The 19,038-nt window shown below is 42.6% G+C and overlaps 1 protein-coding gene across 14 annotated transcripts in view; it reads right to left on the bottom strand.

Annotated features, from left to right (window-relative positions):
• NRXN2 (neurexin 2) overlaps nucleotides 1–19,038 on the bottom strand; it is a 1,344,669-nt gene that overhangs the window by 508,980 nt on the left and 816,651 nt on the right. For all 14 annotated transcript variants that reach the window (XM_068260058.1, XM_068260059.1, XM_068260060.1 and 11 more), the window contains one exon: nucleotides 4,920–5,081. In XM_068260058.1, the coding sequence (XP_068116159.1) occupies nucleotides 4,920–5,081 (162 nt within the window). The remainder of the gene's footprint in view (nucleotides 1–4,919; nucleotides 5,082–19,038) is intronic.

Below are 19,038 nucleotides of genomic sequence, written 5' to 3'. Positions count from 1 at the left end.
GGGTGAAAATCAGAAAAGGAGCGCTAGTTCATTAGAAACGCTTTGTGAATCAACCCCACTTGAATATTATATAATTGTGATTAATTTATGATAGAACAGTTCTAAATGGGCCCATACACTGATCGATTTCAGCCATCGATTGAACGATTGATTCTATGGAATCGACTGATTGATCAGAAATCGATTCTATCAATTGATCGATCTATCTTCGATCGATTTAATCTATCTGACAGGATGGAAAATTTAGGTCAATCTGCTGCTGGCAGCAGATCAATGGCCCATAGAGTTGCATTGGATCTAATGGTCCAATAATGCATTTAGATTGATTTGCAATAGATTTCTAATAGATTTAATTCTGAAATCTATTGGAAATCTGTTCCTAGTGTGTGGCACACATCAGATAGATTTCCTGTCAAATTCTACTTGACAGGCATCTGACAGAAATCTATCTGATGGTTAAATCTGCTGCAAATCTATAAGTGTCTGGCCACCTTAACTGGACATGGTTTATGTGATAATTGCTACAGGCCAAACACTAGAGGCCTGTGGGTATGTGGTCTGTCATGTAAGGTACTGGCCAGTGGCCACCAACCCGGGCCTAAAGTACTCTAGGAGGGATTTAATCAGATACAGTAGATCCCTCTCTTATCAGATTATGATTTGAGAAGGATCTATTTTTGGCCACATCAACCAGTGTATGAATAGCATTAGTGGGAACCAGGCAGCCTTTATTTAGTCTCATAGTTCTTCTGAGGATACATCTGCAATTCAGGGCTTGATGTGTGGAAAGTATTTATGCTTGTTACCTTAGTAATAACCAGTTTCATTTGCAAATTAGCACTGTAAGAGTGATTTCTATAAAAAGGACTAATGTTTCAGGAAAACCAATTAAAACATAAAACCTACAGGTCACAAAATTATAATAATAGTAATAATAATAATAAAGAAACAAAGACAAAAAAACACAGACAGCTCTTAACTATCACTCTTAATATATGTATATACATTTAACTGATACGGAACATTTCTGATGTGTGTTTACTTTAAAATACTCCCATGTGAGGCAAAACAAAATGTAACCGTTTTGGGGGAAAATATGAGTAAATATATTTGGTTTTTCTTGTATCGGTTTTTATGCTGCTCCTAGTCACTGATATCTTGTAATCCTGCACTAAAAGATGCTATAGAAATGTAATTCTGATTGTCATGGGGAATTTTAGAGTTTTTTAAATGTATTTTTAAGTTAATGTAAAAAAGGATTAGAACCCATGAGAGTGATTTGTTTGCTATCTCCCTTTTCAGAAGATTTCCTTCACTACTTACTTTCCTGACTATAGGAAGCAGGAAATAGAGTCACCTTATTTATTCCAATCCTTTTTTATTCTGTTATGTATTATTTAGTTACTCCATTATACTTCCCAAAACTGAAAACAAAAGATTATTGGAGATCTACTTTTGCATGAGTGATAAATTAGATCACTTTTTTACTGCTTGTATTACGGAAACATTAGTAGGTATTTCTTACCCATTTTAGGTAATAATTATAGTATTAACATTCTGTTTTGTATATAAATGTAATGGACTTTGCCATGTATACTCACCAGCAGAATGGAAAACACAGACTAGCAACTGGATCAAATACCATTGCATGCTGTTTATTTGAAGTACTGTGAAAAGACTATGCAATAGATGGTACCCTTCTTTATACTGATGACTCATCTGAAGAACTGACACAAGAATATGAAGTAGACTACAGACTACTTTTCTATGGTAACCCGCATGGGGCCACCTCTAGGGCTTTTCTGCGGTTTCATTGTAAAGAATCTTATCTGCTGTTCAATCATCAAAGGAAAATGAAAGCCTATCTCCCAGCACCGATCTAAAAATACCATCCAATGGCTTAATAGACAAAGTGTCCAAAATATTCCCTGTGTGCATCAAATGAACTTCTGAAGCTTAGTGTCCCTTCTTAATAATATGGTCATATGACCTCACACACGTAAGTTGCAACTAGCAAATTCTGAGAGACTGGGTGCTTTTTCTTGATTATGTATTTTGATGCTGCAGCAGGGGATGTGGCATAGATTGAAGCCTCAAAGGATATGGCAGTCCTCTTGGCGTGAGTGAAATTCTGACCAATGACTTCATTGCTATTTTCTTTTTTTCAGAAGGAAAACATTTCTGCAGAATACTTACAAAATTTATTGGGGTCAATGGGGAAGTGGAAATAAGTGGTATTTTTCCATGAGGTGAAATTTTTTCAGAATGGCCCTTATTCAATTCCCGTGCTCCTAAGTTTTCTCCTAGGAGATAATTTTTTTTCTGTTTAAAATAACTTTTTAGCATTTGCAAAAGAGCTAAAAAGTACTTGGAAAAGTCCTGTCAAAAGAATTCTGAATATTTTCTTGCAGGTGGCTTAAAATGCATTTTATTAATGAGGTGTAAAAATATCACCTAGGAAAAAACTTAGGAGAAAAGGTGAATTGCAGATGGGCCATTGTCACAAAAAGAACATTGCATAACAAATTTATGACAACGTTTCTGGGATATTTTGTCAAAGGAAAAAATGCTGTTTCCCTTAAAGCGGAATATAACCCTGCATTTCAACTTTGCTCTAAAACATTATTTACAGTATATTATATGCAACCAGCATTTTTTTTTTACTAGACCAGCATTGGAAGGGTTACACAGGGCTTTAAAGTCCCTAGAGATTTCTGCAGACGAATCCGAACTTGAGTTAGATACTTTTTGTTTACAAATATGTGTTTATTGTGACTCATCTCTCTCACTGAGAAGGAGCTTGGAGGACAGCCAAAGAGATGTATCTATTGATAAACAGTTACACACTAACTAAATAGAATGTAACTATCTGAATGTCTGCACGGAACTTAAAACCTCTGTGTTTAACCCTTCCAATGCTGGTCTAGTAAAAAAAAAAATGCTTTTTGCATATAATATGTTGTAAATAATGTTTTAGAGCAAAGTTAAAATGCAGGGTTATATTCCGCTTTAAGAAATGTATTTCACAAGTTTCCCCAGCTCAACCCTACAGTCTACATCTGTGGAAGGCAGTTGTACAAAAGGAGGCTGTCCTTTAAAGGGGCACTATGGCGAAAAATTGTAAAATTTTAAATATGTGCAAGCATAAACAAATAAGAAGTACATTTTTTTCCAGAGAAAATGAGCCATAAATTACTTTTCTCTTATGTTGCTGTCACTTACAGTAGGCAGTAGAGATCTGACAGAAGTTACAGGTTTTGGACTAGTCCATCTCTTCATAGGGGATTCTCAGCAAGGCTTTTATACTTATAAAGATATTTCCTAAAAGTATTTAAACAATGATACTGGCCAGCTTCCCTGCTCGCTACACAGTTTTTTGGCAGTTGGACAGAGCAACTAGGATTCACTAATTTCCTTTGAAAATAAATAAATCCCTGAGAATCCCCTACGAAGACAGACTAGTCCAAAACCTGTCGCTTCTGTCAGATTTCTACTACCTACTGTAAGTGACATCAACATAGGAGAAAAGTAATTTATGGCTCATTTTACTCTGGAAAAAATGTCCTTTTTATTTGTATATGTTTCCACATATTTTACATTTTACAATGTTTCGCCATAGTGCCCCTTTAAAGTGATTATTTGACATGAGCTAACATTGGATCTTATCGACAAGTTTAAATATACCATATCACTGAATTATTATGCAGGATAGGAAAAAAAATTACAGCTACACTGAAGCATTGCCTGTATGCTTGATTGTATGCAATGCAATGCGTGGATAATGTGCTTTTCCAATCTACTGTGTTCCTGCTGTCACAGGGGATTGAATGCAACAGTCACTGTGAACGTGGCCTTAGTAAAGCTAACCTGTCAGAAAATAGCTAAAATGGTGAAATGTATGGTATGTACACATATAAGGCACAATAATTAGGAGCTGCCTGATTTAATTTTTGGGACCTGAATTTTTTTTATAATTCCAATGAGTACAGGAGGAGTTCAGGAAGTCTGCTCCCTGGTTGTGCTTTTCTCAATGTAGATGACCGACAGTGAAACACTTTGGTATTCCTTCAGGATAAAAGTATGCAGATGAATACTGTTCACTTTTAAAACTTTTGTAAAGTGAAATTTTGACATAGACTTGACCTTTAAAGTGAACCTGTGTCCATTAGTTTATAGAATAAGACTCGGCTGGGTCTAAATCATAAATTGTCCCTGCCCCTTCCTCTTTCACTAAACATCTCCTACTGGCCAATTGCCACCATTACTAGTCATGTGATACTGGCGACAAGGTAAATGGGCAATGATCTTCTGACACTTGTCCAATAAAATTAGCTTTATCATGGATAAAGAGGCAGGCTTAGTTTATTGCTCAGGCCTCAATTTCACTCTATAAATAGTTGACAGTTCACTTTAAAGGACAACTGAAGCAAGAGGGATATGGAGGCTGCCATATTTGTTTCATTTTAAGCAATGCCAGCTGCCTGGCAGTCCTGCTGATCCTCTGCCTCTAATGCTTTTAGCCATAGACCCTGAACAAGCATATACAGATCATATGCTTCTGACATTATTGTCATTTTTGACAATATTAGCTCATACTTGTTTCTGGTGTTATTCAGATGCTGCTGCAACCAAATAGATCAACAGGGCTGCCAGGCAACTGGTATTGTTTAAAAGAAAATAAATATGGCAGCCTCCATAGACTTCTCACTTCAGTTGTCCTTTAAATCTGGTAGTTATATATTGATAGAGTTAGTAAGCTCTTACAAAGAGTTGCATCCCTTATATTTAATACTTTTATTTTCTGCATTGTTAGGATTTGAACAATCCATATTTATTTTACTTTCAATAAATTAACTACACATATTTGTTACTGACATTCTGTAGTTAATAAATAATAAATTATTAGCAATCATACTCACGTCCTTAAGGCATCCCATAAAGTTGTTACTGACAGGAGATCCCGGAAGATCAGCTGTGTTCGGACTACCTCCTATATAGAAGAAGTCATCGCTCCCTAGCATGGTATAATCTTCTTGGGTGTAACCAGTCGAAGTGAGAATCCCATCAACTGAAATGGTGACCTGCAAGTCAAGGTGCACGGCAGACACAAGGAAGAGAAACAGGGATAGAAGATAGAAGGAAAAACCAAAGAGTGTGCAGAGAAGATGGAGAGAGACAGAGCAAAAGAAAGAAAGTGAGAGAAAATGGAGAAGGGGAGGGGAGGGCGAAAATACAAAAGTTAGGTGAAGGCAATAAAAGCGTTTGTTGTCTCACCATTTCTATGTCTGTTCTGTCTCTGAGGCAAGACCAGCTCTTCACCAAGCGAGGGAGTAATAAAGATCATATCAAGAGATTCGCGTGGAAAGAGTCTCAAAAGCAGAGAGAAAAGTAACTAGGTAAGAAAGACAGTGACTGTGCTATAAGAAAATGGGAGTGAGGGCTTTCTATAGAAAGGAGATGGAAATGAAAGAATATAGAACGAGAAAGAAAATGTATTCTGGGGTAATTTCTGGATGGAGGAATAGAAAGGGGATATTTATATATTTAACAGTCCAAAGAGTTTTAGATGTCCAAGGTATGGCAGTCCTTTACTGAGTCAATAAAGTCAGATAGATCACTGTATTATATGTTGCTGGCAGTACATGGGGGGAGGGGGAGGGGCTTTCATTGACTGATAAAAAAAACAACCTTTATTGATTTATCCCCAAAAAAACGTAATTTATGCATTCCAACCGTAGCTTAAATGTATGTCTTATCTATTTTTGTTATATTGTTACTACTTGTATCCTTTTTGTTTGCTGAGTGTTCATGTTTTCATGCATATGGATGTGTGTGCTCGGTGTCAGGAACGCATACGTTAATGTGGTAGAGTGGTGTAAATGCAGTCTAAAATAAAATAATTCTGATTTATCTGGTCCACAAAATCCAGAAATCATGACAATGCCTCAATTCACTAACCTTAACTCCTGTCTTTAATAACTCTTCTGAGCTATTTTACAGTTATCACAATTATATCACCATGGTGATAACTGTAAAACAGCTCAGAAGAGTTATTAAAGACAGGAGTTAAGGTTAGTGAATTGAGGTCAATGTCATTTGAATATAGAGATATTTTCTATCTCTTTTTTAATAATTGTAAAATATTGTTTACATGTGTTATTCATCAGAAGATCTATATTTTATAGTGTTTTTTGAAGCTCCATCTGCTGGTTTGAAAGGCAATATTTTTATCTAACACAGATAATTGCCTTACTGTTGTGTAATAGAGGTACAATTACAAGTGAATATGGCATGCTTTGTTTTGCCATAAGTTTTGTGAAAGTGTCACAATTTTGCACAGGTAAGAAAAATTCACGAAAAATATTTAGACATGAAAACAATGACATGAGTCGGGCAAAAATGCAAGTTTTTCTGCATTTATTGCAGTTAAAAACACGGGGCCTAACTTAATATATGCATGATCTACACTACAGTATAACCTCCAAGGATCCCTATTACGGTTACCATAAGTGATCCAGAAAATCTAAACTGGATTTCTTAAAATATAAATGGGTCTCTGAAGGTCAAGTAAATGACTGGTTGTATGATTGCAATTTTATGCAGGCACCCAAAGTAAAAACTTTTATGCATTTTTTTTAAATCAGCTCATACTGTCCTGTATTGATTTTAAAATAAACTCTTGCATCTGTGAATGCTGCATGCAGCTGCCATCTCACAACCACTAATTTATATACCTCTATGCGACCATTACTTTTATCTGATATAGCCTGGTTTAGGATGGCAAATATGGCAAATCTAATCACGTAATTGACCATTTTTTATCAATCCAGTCTATTTTTTCTGAATAACCTATGACTTCACCAGAGAAACTCAAGGAGCACAGAACACACCTTAATAAATCAAGCCCACATACTCTTGCTGACCTTCTGAGAACCAGGGGTCTCATTCTACATTATACTCGGAGAAAGGAGTAAAACTCATTTTAAAAACAAATTTTTACCATTCCCCAGAAACCTCTATCCATTGCGGCTTGTGTCCACAATGGATTCTTTTTCTGTTAATACTATGCTGCATTAAGGAAGTAGTCATCTCTCAACTTCCAGAAGTAAAAAAGAAAAACATGTAAGTTTCATTTTCCCTTGCGTCCTGCACAGTGGTGTAATTTTTTGCTTAGTAACCGTAGGTACATCAATTAATTAAATTAATGGCTCTCCAGCATTTGCTCTGAAATGACAGGATGAAAGGATATCATCTACTAAAATGTAAATGTTTCCTCTGGATCAGCCATGTTACCAAAATGTGTTTAAAGAATGCCATTGCTTTTGAAACATTCTTTGCATAAATCTTTAAAAGTACTTCAATAATGGACATGGTGTGCTTTTATTGTTTACATACAGTGGTCCTTATTAAATTTATTTTTTTTCCTAAGTTTTCTTCCAGGACAAGGGCATCCGAACTTTTTAGACCAGGGGCCATATCACCATTCCAGACATAGCGAGGGTGCCCGAAGAAGTGATAATAAATATGTTTGCTGATTGCCCCCAAGTACACTACTAAGGATGGTCGGAAATGCCAATTTCCGATTCCGCGGTAATTCCGCATTCCGCCATTGCCAAATACCGATTCCGCTTTCCGCTACCAATTTCCGCATTCCAATGCGGAATTTTCGCCGGATATCGCGGAAATTCCGCCCGGCTTTAACATAGATTTTCTCAAAAACTATAAGGTCTTTTTGAAAACTTTTTTTTGCATCTTGTTCAGAAGATTCTGTTTAATAAACTCTGAAAATTGGTGTTTATAGGACGTACGGGGGCTTTGCTATTAACCGCTAAAGTCGGCGGATTTTTCCTGTAATGTAAATGCAGAAAATAGGCAGAAGCAGATTTTCTGCATTTTACATTACAGTAAAAATCCGCCGACTTTAGCGATTAATAGCAAAGCCCCCTTAAGTCCTAGAAACACCAAATTTTCAGGGGTGTTTAAACTGAGTCTTGTGAACAAGATGCAAAAACAAGTTTTCAAAAAGACCTTATAGTTTTTGAGAAAATCAATGTTAAAGTCGGGCAGAATTTCCACGATTTCCGGCGGAAATCCACCTAACGCACTTGCATTACCGATTTCCGCATTCCGATGCGGAAATGCAATTTCCGATCGGAATTTCGGAAATTGCATTTCCGCGGAATCCGAATGAGCATCCCTATACACTACCAGTAGTCCTTGGTTAATGAATGAGATAAAGACTGTAGGTTAGAATTTCACAGTGGTCTCTCTGTGACTCCAGTGTCCCACTATGTTCCCCCATGTGTCACCAGTCTCTCCCTCTGTCTTTCTCCTGCCCTTCTGTGTCCCCTCCATGCCTCTTTCTCCTGTCTTTCTGTGCTCCCTGTGCACCTCCTCCTTTCTTTCTGTGCATCCTCCTGCGAATCTGTGCCCCCTCCTGTCCCCTGTGACCCCATTTGCCTTCTCCTCTTCTTTTGTGCCCTTTCTGTGCTTCCTCCTGCCCTTCCATGGCCCCTGTGTGCCAAGTTCTGTGCTTCTATGCCCTCTGTCTGCCCTCTCCTATCTTTGTGCCCCCCTCTGTGCCTCTACCTATGCATTTTTGCCCCTCTTCCCTCGCTCATATCTCCTCCTCTCCATCTTGTACTCCTCTGGTCTCCCAGTGCCCCCTATTTGCCTCATCCGCTCTTCCTGATGCCGCTTCCTTTTCCCATTACCTCGTCCTGTTTCCCCCTTGTCCCTTCCTTTCCCCCTGTGCCCCCTTTTTGACACACACACACACACACACACACACACACACACACACACACACACACACACACACACACACACACACACACACACACACACACACACACACACACACACACACACCCAAACCCTTTCTTCACTCAGCATTTGTGCCTCCACTCTTCCTCCTCCTCTGGGACCCCTACGGTCATGTTTTGTAGTTCTACTGCAGTTATAGGACTACAACAAATCAGTAGAGTTGGGCCGAACGGTTCGCCTGCGAACGGTTCCATGCGAACTTCCGTGGTTCGCGTTCGCGTCCCGCAGGCGAACGTTTGCGGAAGTTCGGTTCGCCCCATAATGCACCATGGAGGGTCAACTTTGACCCTCTACATCACAGTCAGCAGGCCCAGTGTAGCCAATTAGGCTACACTAGCCCCTGGAGCCCCACCCCCCTTTTATAAGGCAGGCAGCGGCGGCCATTACGGTCACTCGTGTGCCTGCATTAGTGAGAGTAGGGCGAGCTGCTGCAGACTGTCTCTCATAGGGAAAGATTAGTTAGGCTTAGCTTGTTCCTGGCTGCATACCTGTTCTGTGAACCCACCACTGCATACCTGTACTGTGAGCCCACCACTGCATACCAGTTCTGTGAACCCACCACTGCATACCTGTTCTGTGAACCCACCACTGCATACCTGTTCAGTGAACCTGCCACTGCATACCTGTTCTGTGAACCTACCACTGCATACCTGTTCTGTGAACCCACCACTGCATACCTGTTCTGTGAACCCACCACTGCATACCTGTACTGTGAACCCACCACTGCATACCTGTTCAGTGAACCCGCCACTGCATACCTGTTCAGTGAACCTGCCACTGCATACCTGTACTGTGAACCCACCACTGCATACCTGTTCAGTGAACCTGCCACTGCATACCTGTTCTGTGAACCCACCACTGCATACCTGTTCTGTGAACCCACCACTGCATACCTGTTCTGTGAACCCACCACTGAATACCTGTACTGTGAACCCACCACTGCATACCTGTTCTGTGAACCCACCACTGCATACATGTACTGTGAACCCACCAATGCATACCTGTACTGTGAACCCACCACTGCATACCTGTTCTGTGAACCCACCACTGCATACCTGTACTGTGAACCCACCACTGCATACCTGTTCAGTGAACCCACCACTGCATACCTGTACTGTAAACCCACCAATGCATACCTGTACTGTGAACCCACCACCAGTGGCGTACGTTTGCGGAAGTTCGGTTCGCCCCATAATGCACCATGGAGGGTCAACTTTGACCCTCGACATCACAGTCAGCAGGCCCAGTGTAGCCAATTAGGCTACACTAGCCCCTGGAGCCCCACCCCCCTTTTATAAGGCAGGCAGCGGCGGCCATTACGGTCACTCGTGTGCCTGCATTAGTGAGAGTAGGGCGAGCTGCTGCAGACTGTCTCTCATAGGGAAAGATTAGTTAGGCTTAGCTTGTTTCTGGCTGCATACCTGTTCTGTGAACCCACCACTGCATACCTGTACTGTGAGCCCACCACTGCATACCTGTTCAGTGAACCCACCACTGCATACCTGTTCTGTGAACCCACCACTGCATACCTGTTCTGTGAACCCACCACTGCATACCTGTTCTGTGAACCCACCACTGCATACCTGTTCAGTGAACCTGCCACTGCATACCTGTTCTGTGAACCTACCACTGCATACCTGTTCTGTGAACCCACCACTGCATACCTGTTCTGTGAACCCACCACTGCATACCTGTACTGTGAACCCACCACTGCATACCTGTTCAGTGAACCCGCCACTGCATACCTGTTCAGTGAACCTGCCACTGCATACCTGTACTGTGAACCCACCACTGCATACCTGTTCAGTGAACCTGCCACTGCATACCTGTTCTGTGAACCCACCACTGCATACCTGTTCTGTGAACCCACCACTGCATACCTGTACTGTGAACCCACCACTGCATACCTGTTCTGTGAACCCACCACTGCATACCTGTACTGTGAACCCACCAATGCATACCTGTACTGTGAACCCACCACTGCATACCTGTTCTGTGAACCCACCACTGCATACCTGTACTGTGAACCCACCACTGCATACCTGTTCAGTGAACCCACCACTGCATACCTGTACTGTAAACCCACCAATGCATACCTGTACTGTGAACCCACCACCAGTGGCGTACCTAGGGCATTTGGCACCCGGTGCTGGGTATTAAAAGACACCCCCCGCCCCTTAAAAATGGGCGTGGCCACAACCGGCAAAAAATCGGGCGTGGTCATGACCGCATGAGGGTGGAGCTAACTGTAATTTAAAGTATTAGCTAGTATAGTTGCCCCCAGTATAGCTAGTACAGTTGCCCCCAGTATAGCTGCACCAGTGAAGCTAGTATAGTTGCCCCCAGTATAGATAGTATAGTTGCCCCCAGAGCTGAACCAGTATAGATAGTATAGTTGCCCCCAGTATAGCTAGTTTAGTTGCCCCCAGTATAGTTGCCCCAGTATAGCTAGTATAGTTGCCCCCAGTATAGTTGTCCCCAGTATAGCTAGTATAGTTGCCCCCAGTATAGCTGCCTCCAGTATAGCTAGTATAGTTGCCCCCAGTATAGCTGGTATAGTTGCCCCAGTATAGCTAGTATAGCTGCCCCCAGTATAGATAGTATAGCTGCCCCCAGTATAGATAGTATAGCTGCCCCCAGTATAGATAGTATAGTTGCCCCCAGTATAGATAGTATAGTTGCCCCCAGTATAGATAGTATAGTTGCCCCCAGTATAGATAGTATAGTTGCCTCCGGAGCTGCCCCAGTATAGCTAGTTTAGTTGCCCCAGTATAGCTAGTATAGATGCCCCCAGTATAGCTAGTATAGATGCCCCCAGTATAGCTAGTTTAGTTGCCCCAGTATAGCTAGTATAGATGCCCCCAGTATAGCTGCCCCAGTATAGCTAGTATAGATGCCCCAGTATAGCTAGTATAGTTGCCCCAGTATAGCTAGTATAGTTGCCCCAAGTATAGCTAGTTTAGTTGCCCCAGTATAGCTAGTATAGTTGCCCCCAGTATAGCTGCCCCCAGTATAGCTAGTATAGATGCCCCCAGTATAGCTAGTATAGATGCCCCCAGTATAGCTAGTTTAGTTGCCCCCAGTATAGCTAGTATAGTTGCCACCAGTATAGATGCCCCCAGTATAGCTGCCCCCAGTATAGCTAGTATAGATGCCCCCAGTATAGCTAGTTTAGTTGCCCCCAGTATAGCTGCTCCAGGAGGGGGGAAGCAGCGCTGGAAGGAGGGGTGACAGGGATAGCGGCGGGGAGGGGGGATAGATCCCCCCCCTCCCTCACCTGGGTCCCCTCCTTCCGCCTCTCTTCCCCTCCAAATGACAGCGGGGGCAGCGGGCAACTTAGAGTAAGGGCGGGCGCCCCCCTGCGCCCTATTGTAGGAACGCTACTGCCCACCACTGCATACCTGTTCTGTGAACCCACCACTGCATACCTGTACTGTGAACCCACCACTGCATACCTGTTCAGTGAACTTGCCACTGCATACCTGTTCAGTGAACCTGCCACTGCATACCTGTTCTGTGAACCCACCACTGCATACCTGTACTGTGAACCCACCACTGCATACCTGTACTGTGAACCCACCACTGCATACCTGTTCAGTGAACCTGCCACTGCATACCTGTTCTGTGAACCCACCACTGCATACCTGTACTGTGGACCCACCACTGCATACCTGTTCTGTTCAGTGAACCCGCCACTGCATACCTGTTCTGTTCAGTGAATCCGCCACTGCATACCTGTTCTGTTCAGTGAACCCGCCACTGCATACCTGTTCTGTTCAGTGAACCCGCCACTGTATACCTGTTCTGTTCAGTGAACCCGCCACTGTATACCTTTTCTGTTCAGTGAACCCGCCACTGCATACCTGTTCTGTTCAGTGAACCCGCCACTGTATACCTGTTCTGTTCAGTGAACAGTTTGGTGTGTCAGTGTGAAGCAGTACCTTAATTACACTACATGATTGATGTATACACATGCAAGATGTTTTAAAGCACTTTAGGCCTGTCATTTAGCATTCAATGTGATTTCTGCCCTTAAAACGCTGTTTTGCGTCAAATCCAGATTTTTCCCGGGGACTTTTGGCGTGTATCCCACTCCGCCATGCCCCCCTCCAGGTGTTAGACCCCTTGAAACATCTTTTACATCACTTTTGTGGCCAGCATAATTTTTTTTTTCAAAGTTCGCATCCCCATTGAAGTCTATTGCGGTTCGCGAACTTTAACGCGAACCGAACCTTCCGCGGAAGTTCGCGAACCCGGTTCGCGAACCTAAAATCGGAGGTTCGGCCCAACTCTACAAATCAGCCACCATTACTAATTGGACTAGAAGAGAGTTTAGGAGGCAACAGAGCGGTGACACAGGTTTGGTCGTAACAATCATGGATACGGCACTGCAGCAATGACCTGAGGGCCACATGCAATTATACTTGAGAGCTTCAGAGGGCTACTGGAGATGTTTTGGTGGGCTGCATTTGGCCCCTGGGCCAGACTTTGGACAAGCCTGTCCTAGGAGATACATTTTCGTCTTCTGTTTAAATAACTTTTCATCCCTGTGCAATGGCTTACTGGTAGCTAAAAATGCATTGCATTAATAATAAGTTGTGAAAATACTCCTAGGAGAAAACTTAGGAGAAAAAGTGAATTGAATAAGTGCCAATATGTCTGACAAAACTGCAGGTCAGTTCAGCACCACCTTCCTGCCACTGCTGTGTGGAGAGTTTTAGGAATATTTCCATAACACATACATGAGAAAGGGTTTCCAGCAATTCTGCTTTGAGAAAAGTGGTAAAGGGGGGGGGGGGAATAATGATCAGGGGTGTTTATAGTAGATTGTAAAAACAAAAATGTTTTTAAAATTAAACTTACATTTTAAAGTGACCCTGAAATATTACCTAGCAATAGGAAAACAAGCATATGATCATAAAGTATACAGTGGTTACATTTTGTGAAAACTGCATGAAATTATTTTTGCTTCAGGGCTATCCCCAGGAGAAGTGTTCCTGTTGTGAAGAGTTTCAGGAGGAAATCTCCCTATGTTAGGATTTACGGTTTGATCAGTGTTATGCAAATATTTTTTAATTCATGCAGAGATATTTGCAAATATATATATGCAAATATATGCAGCTTTAAAATGGACCAATCAATGTAACCCTGGATGGGATTTGATTAGTCCATTTAAAAGCTGCATATATTTGCATAAAAATGTGCATAAATCTGCATAAACCAAGAAATATTTGCATCCTATTGATCATCCCTATTAAAGGAATACTTAAGGGAAACAAAAAAAATGACATTTACTCACCCGGGGCATCCCTCAGCCCCCTGAAGCTGGATGGTGCCCTCGCAGCCCCGCTCCGATCGTCCTGTCCCCGCCGGCGGCTACTTCTGGGTTCGGCGACAGCCGCCGACAGGCTGGGAACGCGGCTGATTTTCCGCGTTCCCACTCGCTATATGCTGCTATAGCATATATAGCTACGCTATAGCAGCATATAGCGAGTGGGAACGCGGAAAATCAGCCGCGTTCCCAGCCTGTCGGCGGCTGTCGCTGAACCCGGAAGTAGCCGCCGGCGGGGACAGGACGATCAGAGCGGGGCTGCGAGGGCACCATCCAGCTTCAGGGGGGCTGAGGGATGCCCCGGGTGAGTAAATGTCATTTTTTTTTGTTTCCCTTAAGTATTCCTTTAAGATTAAGAAAAGCTTGTCTGATTTCTTATTGATGGATAGTTTCACTGACCTACATGGAAGATCAGAAGTTCAGCTGACTCTACTTTCAGTTCCAGTTATATCCACTACAATCACTAGAACTACTTATAATGTAAGCATGCCGTTTTTACTTGTGAAAAGACATTTTACAAGAACATTATGACTGACTGAGAAGAAGGGGCATAACTAGAGGGGAGCAGCCCCTGTGAATGCATGGAGGGGGGGGGGGGAAAGCCCAGAGCGGTTTTGGGTATGGTTGCCACCTCATCCCTTTAAATACCGGCACATCTAAGTTATACAGGTTCTGGGGCTACTCATACATTATCAGTTCCTACACTGCATCCAACTAGCCACAAGGCATGTATAATTCATATGTGCCGGTATTTGAAGGGATGAGGTGGCAACCCTGGTATTGGGGCCCCAACTACCGTCCTTCCCTTCCTCTGATACGGGGACTATACTTCAGATCTTGTGTTTTTGTGGCTACACTTGTTATGTTATGAGTGGGAAGATCACGATGGCCACACTTGTTTTATGAACCTTATGAGATGGGCCCCAAGGCCGTGAAGGGCACCAAGGGGAGGCAAATGAAGGGGTGTAAATGTTGGGGGGGTATCAAAGTTTTTTGGTAGGCCCCATGAACTGTAGTTACGCCAAGGCTGAGAAGGGTGCTGAATTGATAAGAACTTACATTTGGAGGTCTTTAATACAGTGTAAATTTCTGTATGTAAGCAAAACAGGGCCTCTTTATATTTTAAGAACGAATGCTGATAGTTGTGTTTTGGATACTGTATAGCATATGTCTGAACAAGAATATTATATCCTGTTCAATATGCATATATAACAAGTGTTCACCAGTCCTCGGGAGCAAAGTTTAACTGATTATCAATGTGTGTGAAAAAGGATTATTAAAAATAATGTATTGCTGTAATCATATTATGAAATTACTATTATACCAGTCATGGTTGAGGGCCTGTTCCCACTAGTGCGGTGCGATTCCGTTGTGGAAAACGCGAAAACGAATTTGCATGCGGATGCAAATTCGTACGCGTTTGTATGCAAATTTTGACGCAAAAACGCATTAAAATTTACATCTGTTTGTAAGTATGTGATTTTAACCATGTCAGTGCTTATGTGCTCTTACATTAATTTTACGTTAAAAAAATGTAAGCGAATTCGCAGGGAAATTTTGCATAGTAAAAACGCATGTGATTTTCCTATTAACTACATTACAGGCAAATCACACACTAGCCTTGCGGTGTGTGAATTCTGATGGCTCTGCTGTGCAGATTTTTTTCTGCTCCGTCCACCGCACAGACTTCCTGACAAGTGGAAACAGGTCTATTGACTATTATTGGGTATGTAAATCTGCATGCAGAAAATGCTTGCAGATTCGCTCTAGTGGAAACAGGCCTTAACTGTATTAGCAAACAGGAGTTAGCTCTTTATGTTTACTGTACAATCAGGTTATATTTGGAAGGTTTGGTTAATTGATTATTCATTATGTATTCAACCTGGTAATGAGTTCTGGGCAGTTTTGTTTTTTTTACTTTCCTGTCCTTTGGTGCATGCACCTTTAAAGTGTTTGTACTTATTTATAAGTGTGCTTTATAGATCATTTAAAACAAGCGTCTGATTAATAATGCAGTGTGCTTGTATCTCTGATTTAGCTTTCTTTGTTGCAAAATTGCAACTTATCACTGCCAATGTTTATATTACACACCTGTGCTCAGTGTTTGCAGATGTTATCAGCATGTCAGTAGAAATATGCTAATGCGTTTTCACTGTTCAAGACGAGATCAGCACAAATTGTAACAACTTAAACTGAACATAATGTGGTTAAAATGTCCGGATTTTTAAAATGGTGTAAAATAAACACTGCAAGTACATTGCATTATTAATACAGGCCTCAATTTTAAATCATTTCTTTTTAACATACTAAAATGGATTCTGTAGTCAGAGGTGTATTTACAGCCAGTGCTATCTGTTACTTGATCCTTGCTAGTATAGTGTAGTAGAGATGGCCCGAGCGGTTCGCATGTGAATACGCACATTTCAGTGGTTCGCGAGTTTGACCAGCCCCCATACTACATCATTAGGGTCAACTTTGACCCTCTACAGCACACTCAGCAGACACATGGTAGCCAATCAGGCTACACTCCCTCCTGGAGCCCCCCCCCCTTATAAAAGGCAGGCAGCGTCGGCCATTTCCTTCACTCGCGTGGCTGCAGTAATTAGAGAAGGGAGAGCTTGCTGCAAAGAGACATAGGGAAAGCTTAGTTAGGCTCTTGGTAGGCTTGTTAGCTTGTTCCTTGCTGATACTGATTGCTAAAAAGCACCCCACAACAGCTCTTTTGAGAGCTAATGTTGTTTTTGTGATCGTGTGTGTGTGTCCCACAGACACTTGCATATACAGTCCTGTCAGTCAGTCGCAGCTAGCCCTTGGCAATTCCTACTGTGCCACTGCCAGGCCCAGCAGATTCAGTGACTACCTGTGTGTGTGACAGCTGCACATTTGTAATACCAATCACTGCATACCTGTTTAGTGCACCTACCTACGTGACCGCACACAGTGTTATATACCAGTCACTGCACCTGTTCACGGTACCTGTGTGTGTGACAGCTGCACATTTGTAATACCAATCCCTGCATACCTGTTCACTGCACCTGTGTGATTGCACATTGTATTAGTCAAGTCAGTGCATACCTTTCACTTCATCCCCCCAATATGGGCAAAACAGGCAGAGGCAGGCCACCCGGCAGGTCTGCTTGAGGTCATGCGGTCGTGATTTTGAACACAGGACACCTCATCTTCCTCAGCTTTGGCACGGAAACGTGACATATCTTCCTCCTCCTGCTCTGATTCTGGCACCCCACTTAACACTCAGTCGGCCGCCACCACCAAAGTGCCATCATCCTAGGGCTCAGCGGTGTGGAAATTTTTTTGTGTGTCTGCTTCAGATGAGAGCAATGCCATCTGTACTCTCTGCTACCAAAAATTGAGCCGTAGAAAGACCAAGACCCGCGTACGTAGGGACACCTTCCTTACGAAGGCACATGATGACAAAGCACAAACTGCAATGGGATGACCACCTGAGAAAAAGCAGCACACAAAAGCAAAGCCACACACCACAGTGGAAGATACCAGACTGCAATTATTTCTCAAAAAAGGTGAAACCCAAACTGTACTGTGATATTGAAAGGCTAGTGGTGTCATCTCTGGCACACAGCATTGGGTCAAGGGTCCATCCGACCACGTGGTCTGCAAAGCATGGTCAGGCCTGCCCGAAAACTAAGTCAGTCCCCACACACAGCATCTCTGCCTGCACGCCGTCTGACTGCGTGCCCCAAGACTAAGTGGGTCCCCACACAGCATCTCTGCCTGCAGGCTGCTTGACTGCCTTCTCTGCCACCAGCAACAGGGTCCAGGACTCCAGGAGGATTCCTGAATTTTTCAGGCCGCTGCTACAAAGACAATAACAATCTTTTCTGGTGTGTGTACATGTCTTCCTAATTTTTCTGGCTGCACTGCAGCTGCAACAACAAAACAAAAGGCATGTACATGTGTCAATTCCCCTTCGTGATCATTACCTTGCCGCGGTGAAGGGGCTTGCGTATCACAATGAAGCAATGACCGGCTAAATGAGTCTGCTGGGGTTGGGGGGGGCACACTTAACCTAAGGAGATAGATAATAAGGTCGTTGCTTGATTGTGGACAGGCCAAATTCAAACAGCTGGACACTCAGTCACTGTTGTTCTGTCATTCAGCTACCTCAGCCCGACCTTATGGGCTTGCCTGCACTCTCGCCATGGTGCGCACCAGTCCAGCACGGCTGTCACTACACAAACAGCTGTTTGCAGTGCGTTACACAGTGAGTTTGGTCTGTCAGTGTGAAGCAGTACACTAATTACACTACCTGATTGATGTATACACATGCAAGATGTTTAAAAGCACTTTAGGCCTCCAATTTAGCATGCAATGTGATTTCTGCCCTTAAAATGCTGTTGTGCGTCAAATCCTGATTTTTCCCCGGGACTTTTGGCATGTATCCCATGCCGCCATGCCTCCCACCAGGAGTTAGACCCCTTGAAACATATTTTCCATCACTTTTGTGGCCAGCATAAATGTTTCTAGTTTTCAAAGTTCGCATCCCCATTGAAGTCTATTGCGGTTTGCGAAAGTTCGTATGAACTGAACTTTTGCGGAAGTTCGCGTTCGAGGTTTGCTAATCGAAAATCGGAAGTTCGAGCCATCTCTATAGTGTAGCATTACCTAATGCAAGTATTGTTCAAATCCAACCAATCATTATGGTGGGAAGTAAGGTGGGTGAGGCATGATGTCACAATGTGGGCAGGGAGGGGTGGGGTTGGCCACATCACATCTGTACTTTTCCCTTGCTACAAGATCCCTTGATGATTGCAAAGAATATTAAATCACATTTAGAGCCCGTTCACACTAGAGGCGTTTTTCACATTTTTTAAGCGCTGACAATTTTTCAAAATCACCCTGAA

Source organism: Hyperolius riggenbachi, chromosome 11 (assembly GCF_040937935.1).
Source record: "Hyperolius riggenbachi isolate aHypRig1 chromosome 11, aHypRig1.pri, whole genome shotgun sequence".
Lineage (NCBI taxonomy): Eukaryota > Metazoa > Chordata > Amphibia > Anura > Hyperoliidae > Hyperolius > Hyperolius riggenbachi.
The sequence above is the reverse complement of the archived record's forward strand: the minus strand, read 5'-3'. Positions and strand labels throughout refer to the sequence as shown.